The 7,201-nt window shown below is 50.4% G+C and overlaps 1 protein-coding gene across 4 annotated transcripts in view; it reads right to left on the bottom strand.

The window, feature by feature from the left end:
* Nucleotides 1–1,224: 1,224 nt before the first annotated feature.
* OtopLa (proton channel otopetrin-like a) overlaps nucleotides 1,225–7,201 on the bottom strand; it is a 52,424-nt gene continuing 46,447 nt past the window's right edge. For all 4 annotated transcript variants that reach the window (XM_075688281.1, XM_075688282.1, XM_075688283.1 and 1 more), the window contains 4 exons: nucleotides 6,482–6,770; nucleotides 3,887–4,047; nucleotides 3,641–3,815; nucleotides 1,225–2,775 (listed from right to left, as the gene is read on the bottom strand). In XM_075688281.1, the coding sequence (XP_075544396.1) occupies nucleotides 1,838–2,775; nucleotides 3,641–3,815; nucleotides 3,887–4,047; nucleotides 6,482–6,770 (1,563 nt within the window). In that variant the 3' untranslated portion in view covers nucleotides 1,225–1,837. The remainder of the gene's footprint in view (nucleotides 2,776–3,640; nucleotides 3,816–3,886; nucleotides 4,048–6,481; nucleotides 6,771–7,201) is intronic.

Below are 7,201 nucleotides of genomic sequence, written 5' to 3'. Positions count from 1 at the left end.
CCGAAACTATGCCATTTTCTACCGTGTTCCAGAGCGCGATCATGCTCTGCGACCCGCTTGTTCTGCCTCAGTATTCGTGTAGCACTGAATTATACCACTAGTCATGCTTCCTTGTGCACAGCGCGCAATATCGTGCGCTGCGCGAACGAGACAACAGCTCGGGCACGACGCCGTCGGCGGAAGTGCTTAGCGCCGAAAAAAAAAGTGAGGAGCAAAAACAAAATTAAGGTGGGGCCTGTGACGTATGCGTCACGGGATCCTCCAGGTCCGGTATGGAAGAACGCAGGGAAGGAATTTCGCTTGTGTAGGCTAGACAGGGCGAGTGGAGAGAGCTTCTTGCTTGAAGTGGAGCCCGCCTGCTGAAATCATGGGTTCGCGGCACTGAAATATTTATATCTAGACTATTAATGGGAGCCGATTTGAGAGAGAAACAACCATGCAGTCCCCTGCAGAACGACACCATGACTAAATGGCGCCGTGACGCGGGCCCTGGCGTCTTCTCAGCGCGTGGTCTCTACTCAACTCCAGCGCGTGTTACTTCCGCGGTCGGTAGCCTTCCGTCGGTTTCGCTCGGCCTTTGTCTTTTAAGAGCCGCCGAGACCTGCTGGACGGCCCAGATTTGGCTTTCGTGGTCGTAGCATTCCGCCGCAGCCGCGAGTCGCGGTGGAATCGTTGTACTTGTCGAAGCTTCATCGGGGAACTTGGTGCAATCCCATAGGATGTGCGTCAGGGTGGCCCTCTCCCGCTGGCACACGCGGCACACATCACTCACATATAATTTCGGGTATAGATGAGTCTTAACACTGGGGTGGATTTGAAGATTTTTTTTTGCGGCAGAACGCTCAATAGAGGACACGTAACAACTTCCAGTGTATAACCAAAATTTGCTGTGGGGCCTGTTAAATTATGGCGTTTTACGTGCCAAACCCACTTTCTGATTATGAGGCACGCCGCAGTGTGGGACTCCGGAAATTTCGACTACCTGGGGTTTTTTAACGTGCACCTAAATCAAAGCACACGGGTGTTTTCGCATTTCGCCCCCATCGCAATGCGGCCGCCGTAATCGGGATTCGATCCTGCAACCTTGTGTTCAGCAGCCCAACACCATAGCCACTGAGCAACCACGGCGGGTGCTATGGGGCCTGTTGAGGGGCCGTTTAACATAGGGCTGAAGGTTCCTTTGTTCAACACGAGTGTCACACTAGTACAACAAAGACTCTGGGCTGAACAACTTTAAAGACGAAATCAGTCTTTATTTGTCATACATTTATATTGGAGACAAAGGAACACATGGCAAGTGAGCATCTGTAATGTATGAAGCACCTACAGAAGAGCAGGTTCTAGTACTACTCGTAACTGCAGGTAATGAGTGTGTGAATGGTGATCAGACATCTGTCCAAGTAATGGTAATTAACCTATGTACAAGAGCGCATCACATACACAACTATGATATATACATTTGAATGAGCGACCATACGTTGTCAACTATGGGGGGGAAGGTTGCGTGGACTTCATGGATGACAAAATGTAAAGTAGCAATGTACAATCATTGTCACGACAAGGAGGAACCCGAGTGCAAGCCATTTATGGTATAAAACCACGCACTCAAGAGAAAAACTAAGGTGCTTCCTGAATTTTGCGTTTATCATTGGTCACAAACGGATATGGTACAAATAGCATCAAATCCAGATCGTTCATTGTCACCGAGCATCTGGCCAGGGCCTAATGTTTGCTTTCATACTGCAAACAACGCATTTGTGTATGCTACAGATAAAGACAGCACAACACACTGCGATTTTGATTGTATGGTACTTGAGTATTTCGCTTCCCTTAAATTTCAGTTACCCATGTTCCTGTAGGAGTTCTTCCAGACCTCGGCGAATGTTACGGACGAGTGAAACCGGTAAAATATGCTGAGGGGTAGCGAGGCCCGTATGATAACCGTCCAAGCCATGAACCCGTAGAAGCCAAGTTGCACGGGGCTGGCCTCGACCTTCTGCTTCTCGAAAGTGTAGATGATCCAAAGTGTGAGGTTTCCAATGAGCAGGAACGTGATGACTTGCCGGCCCGGCTTGCTGTGGTCGTGCTCGGGCAGGTACGTCATGCGGCAGGTTATGTCCGCGATGAAGAGCGACTGCATCGTCACCTGGACGATGGTCAGAATGCTGGTGACCATGACCAGAAGGTTCGGGATGTGGTCTTTGGGCAGCAGGCTCCCGGCTATGATGCCGAACATGGCGTAAACGTAGAGCCCGAACGCGGCTACGCTGAGCAGGATGCTTCGCAGGTGGTCCTTCCGGTCGGGGTGGAAGCGGAGCGACTTGATGCGGAAGAATCCGATAGTTATGGCCCCGATGGTCAGTACCTTGATGCCGCAGTGCGAAAGGTCCGACAGGTAGATGGCCAGCATCGCGTACCGCTCGTGCTGGATCAGCACGAAGAAGACAATGAGGCAGATGGTGGAGCAGACGAGTACGAGGAGACCGAAGAAGAGGCCTTTGCTGGAGCCCGTGCAGTTGACCTTGGAGCCCGCCTGGAGGCTCGACGTGCGCGATATGCCGTCGTCGTGGCTGTTCTCGACGTGGTACACGGGGTCCTTGCCGATGTTCTTCCACATGACGTAGAGCACGGCCGCGCTGATGAGACTGTACTCGACGATGAACGGGTACAGGAAAGGGGACGAGTCGGACACGATGGTGCCCATGATGTCCTGCTTTTCGCACGGGTTGGTGAAGTTCTGCGACGCGTTCTCCTGGGAAAACCGGCTTCGCTGCACTGCGAGCGAAACGGGAAACAGCGATTCGCCAATTACTCACGGGCGAGTGTACATTATCGAAAGCAAGCAGGAATAGAAGCTGCGCTCAAACTGTGACCAAAAAATGTTCAGAGCGAAAATCTAGCTGCAGTGACGTTCTGCCCTAAAAGACTATGGAGGGGGGCGCCAGCCAACAAAGCTACCTCGGTGACAAGGATTCACTACGCACAAAACCGCACTGCACTTGCAGTCTGTTGCACCGGGCTCCATAACAGTACCAAGAGACACCGGCAAGTTTGATACCGTCGCGGCGTCACCGTCACGCGCGATGGTTACGCTGACTGAACGGAAGCAAGAACGCGTGCACGCAACTGCCAAGAGCTCGAGTCCGTACGACGGGTGCGACATTGTCATTCCACTGCGTGACCAAAGAAGCGTGCATGCTGAACGATCTTTTTTCTTGCTGTGCTGAAATCGGAACTGCATAGTGTATGGTGTCCCAGCTAACGTTAGCCAAGCTGTTGTGAGAAAAAAAGGAAGAAAAAGAAAACGGTGCTAGATACGGCTATAAGACTTGAGTTGTTCGATCGGTCGCATCAGCCAGATGTTTATAACTATCTTACATCGCGTATTTTATTTCGTTTTCTTTTTTTTTTCACAACAGATTGGTTAGCGTTAGCTTGAATACCCGGTATATTGCACCTGCAGGTATACATATTACTCCGATCAATTTTGTTTTGTAGAAACGACAAAAGTATTACGCCTGTTATATTTGAATGTGAAAGTTCGCATCTTTATTAGGGTTACACCGGGGACAATATAGTGTAGGAGGCCAGAGTTGCTCCATACAGAGTGCACAGAGTATACAGTGTAGGCTTCACTTACCCCTGAATGGCAAGATAAGTTCTTCCAGTGTGCTTCCACGGCCATTTCTGAGGTGGTGCTCGTTTATTTCCTGCAGAGTCTCCTTGCCAAGAGTGCGTATCCAAACGCATATGTTGGTGGCCACGACGTGCATTAGGCCGAATCTGGCAACCACTTTGAACTTGTGGATGTTCAGCTGAAATATTCAGTTGTAAGGCGTCGAAGTCAGCGCTGGACACTACTGTAAGGCAACATTGTCGTACTCACCCTTGCGTTCATGAAGATAAAGTACATTTGAGCAAATGTGAAAACCATCTGCAGGACAGGGTTGATTCCCAGCAGTACGCTGTAGCATGGCGACGTGGATGGAATTTCGAAGAACGAGCCGAACTCCAAGCCGTTGTACACCATTGTGCCCAGGCCAAAGGCTGCAAATGCAGAGTGTAGAACATGTCAGAACGGTAATACCCTTACAGCCGTAGTGGGAATAGAGGAACCTTGGTTTCAGCAAAAATATCTGCTTTCAAACGTCACGTGATCAACAATAATGGAAGTTTCACCGCCGCCCAAAGTTACGAGCTACAAAGAACATCCACCACACGGCAACAGTGCAGCGAGCCACACACACGGCTTGTGTGCTCACTTTTTGTACATGGCGTCGCCGTCTGCTATCGTCTGTCAGAAATACCCTTGGTTCATATGGTGTTTGATATCCGTTAATTGCGCTTAAATGCACAAATTTTAGTAAGAAGCAATCCCCGACATCTGCGAAAACATTTACCAAACTAAACATGCCACAAAGTGAAATGACTTTCCATTAATTTCTAAAGAGCCATCACTAATATCGTGGTGCCAAGATGCAGCAGAGTACTTTTTCTCTGCCTTCACACGTGGAAACGCGTGTGAAGGCAGAGAAAGTCAGGAGTTTCGCGGCGACATCTAGCGAGTGCGATGAGACTTTCCTAAACGCGCGGCTTAGGTTTAAGTCCGAGATCTCCGCTTAGGAGCAACTAACGCGCCGTGCCAAATATTTCGGAACCGATGTCGCAGCTATGCAGATTTCTGCGTGACTAGTTTATGGTATACAACCACTCTTCTAACGCGGCGGAGCCAGGTACTCGCGCGTACGACATGCTTCCTTTCTTCTTTTTTACAGCGTGCGGCTAATATTGTGCGCGCTGGTATACAGCAGAAAAGTAATTAGAGAGGAACTCCGCAAGAAAAAAAAAAAGCTGTCTGCTCTAAAATTTAATACAGGCTGATATTCCAAACACCTTGTGTGCCATTTCAGGACCACTACGCGCATTATATTGGGGACGAGGACTCACGGAGTCGCCATCTGTCGGAAGCGCCTCCCTTGCGTAGTATGAGGGATCACGCGGCGCGCTACTCATAGGTTTCGCTTACGGCGCTCAATAAAAACACCAAGCGGCAGCCCTCCTCGATATTTATGTATGTAAGTACTCAAAACAAGGGAAGTTTTTGACTGGCGATATAATAATCTTGGGCCAACTGAAAGCACAGAATCGTTTACAGACGCTATCTATTTACCGAATACGTACAGTGAAGCCACTGCAGGCGGTCGCCGCGATGGAGTCTCCCGAACCGGCTTCTTGCGTGAAAGGTAGGCAAACACTGAGAGTAAACTATGTGAAATATGTTCTTATAGTGGGCTGTCTGTGTAGCCAAATGGAGCATAACAGAACGAAGCCTCAATGCAGCGATCGCACGGGTTCGCAGCAACCGACTGCGCGTCTGCATGCATGTCCACGCACAATGTTTTGCTTTCGCTGCGAGCGCGTTTTCGCACCCTGCCGTGAGCTTTGGGCCGCAGCATATGAGCATTTGACAGTACAGTAGCAACCATTGTTGCATGGACGCTATCAGAGCTGTCAAAAAATGATTTCGTTATAGAGACTTCGACGCCTACAGCGACTGTGATGTGCCGTCGCGACGATTCAATATTTTTCTGTCTTCTAAATTCTTGGACATTTCAATATTATTTCTCAAGTTGCGTCGCACTGTATGTCTATAGGTCTTCTCAGCGTGCGATTTCCTTCAGCTTTTTTTCGTAATACAGTGCATTAATTTATAACACAAATATGACCATATGTCATGCCTTCTTTTTAATGTGCGTCTTACCGCTCCCTTTCCGTTCCAGTGAACTTTCCAGTATCTAGCATCAACAAGTTCATAGACCAAACCGCCACGACATTAGCCGGGCAGCGGGCGCGGGCGAGCGTCTCAGTGCGCGTTTTCTGCTACTCACCGAACACCGCGCAGTCCCGGCGCTGTAGCAGAAATGTTCCACGCGTCTGTGCTTGCTGCGTGCCCGAGCTGTAGTCGATGGCTGCTTGCCGGTTCTAAGTTTCGCGAGCCAAGCTTCACGCAGCTGCTTGTCCTGCCGCTACGTGTGAATAACGCTGACACCGGGCTCCGTTGCGTACGTCCGGCACTGCGGCACCGAGCAGTAACCTACCATGCTGCACGCCTCCAGAGGCAGCCACTACCTATTATAGTTATCTCAAATGTTGTCAAGCAGACACCCAAGGCGGTAAAGCCTCACCACTTAATCAGAGCCGCAGCGCAGGTGGGACTTTAAACTTTCGTTTTCAGCTCGCTTCGGCGCTCCCGAAGCAGCTGACGCGGCCGCTGTGTCCACGTGATCCCTCATGCCACGTCACGCCGACTGTGGCGCGAGCTTTTCCAGTGGTGGAGCTCGCCCCCAATATCTACTAAATGGTGCTCTAAAGCTAAAATTAGCACAGCGAAGAGAAAAACTATCTCGTGCGTCCCGCCGTATCCTCACTTAGCTAGCCAGACCGGGAACTAAGCGGTTCGCTCTCTGCGCCTGATGCGTACCAATGGCGCCGATCCTGAGGAAAAGGCTTCCGTGGCTGCGGTCGTTCTCCGAGATGCGCTGCTTCTTGAGCCTCGGCGGCACACCGCCGCTCTGGGCGGCCGCGGCGTCGAGCCCCTTGTTGGGCTGCGCCTTGTCGCCCACGCTGCGTCGCAGGTTCTCGAGGATGGTGATCTTCTTGGGGCACCTGTACGCGGCCCCGGACCCGGTCGGGGAGGAGCGCCGGAGCAGGTAGATGTACACGTAAAGGAGGAACAGCAGGCTCACGCTGTACAGGTACATGTAGAAGCCCTGCGTGCGCGCGGCTACAGTCAGCGGACCCATTGCACCATCGCTCAAGGTGAGAGAAAGGGACCCAAACAAATAGTTCACTTCACTGAAAGTTCACTAAACTGAATATTCACTATAATAACGAACAGCATAGGTCACAGCAGACGAGTCAAAAGTGCGAAATGCAATTTCGTGTCAATATATACGAAGTGCGTAACACTTACGTTGCAGCCTATCTCATCTTGAAAAAAAATCTGTAATTTTCATTTGCAGTGGTGCTCTTAAAGCGCAAGAAGTGACAAAGCTGTCCAGAGAGTCTATGTTTTTGTGCACTTCCTCTTGCACAGCTTATTGCTGAGACACGAAGTCTCGCGACTTTCCAAGGCATCCTACAGCCTCAGCTAGAACTACAGGATTTGAATCTGTCCCTGTCATTGCATCTTCCTCGTCGC

This window comes from Dermacentor variabilis, chromosome 4 (genome assembly GCF_050947875.1).
Source record: "Dermacentor variabilis isolate Ectoservices chromosome 4, ASM5094787v1, whole genome shotgun sequence".
In the NCBI taxonomy this organism is placed as follows: Eukaryota; Metazoa; Arthropoda; class Arachnida; order Ixodida; family Ixodidae; genus Dermacentor; species Dermacentor variabilis.
This window is presented reverse-complemented; position numbering and strand designations above follow the sequence as displayed.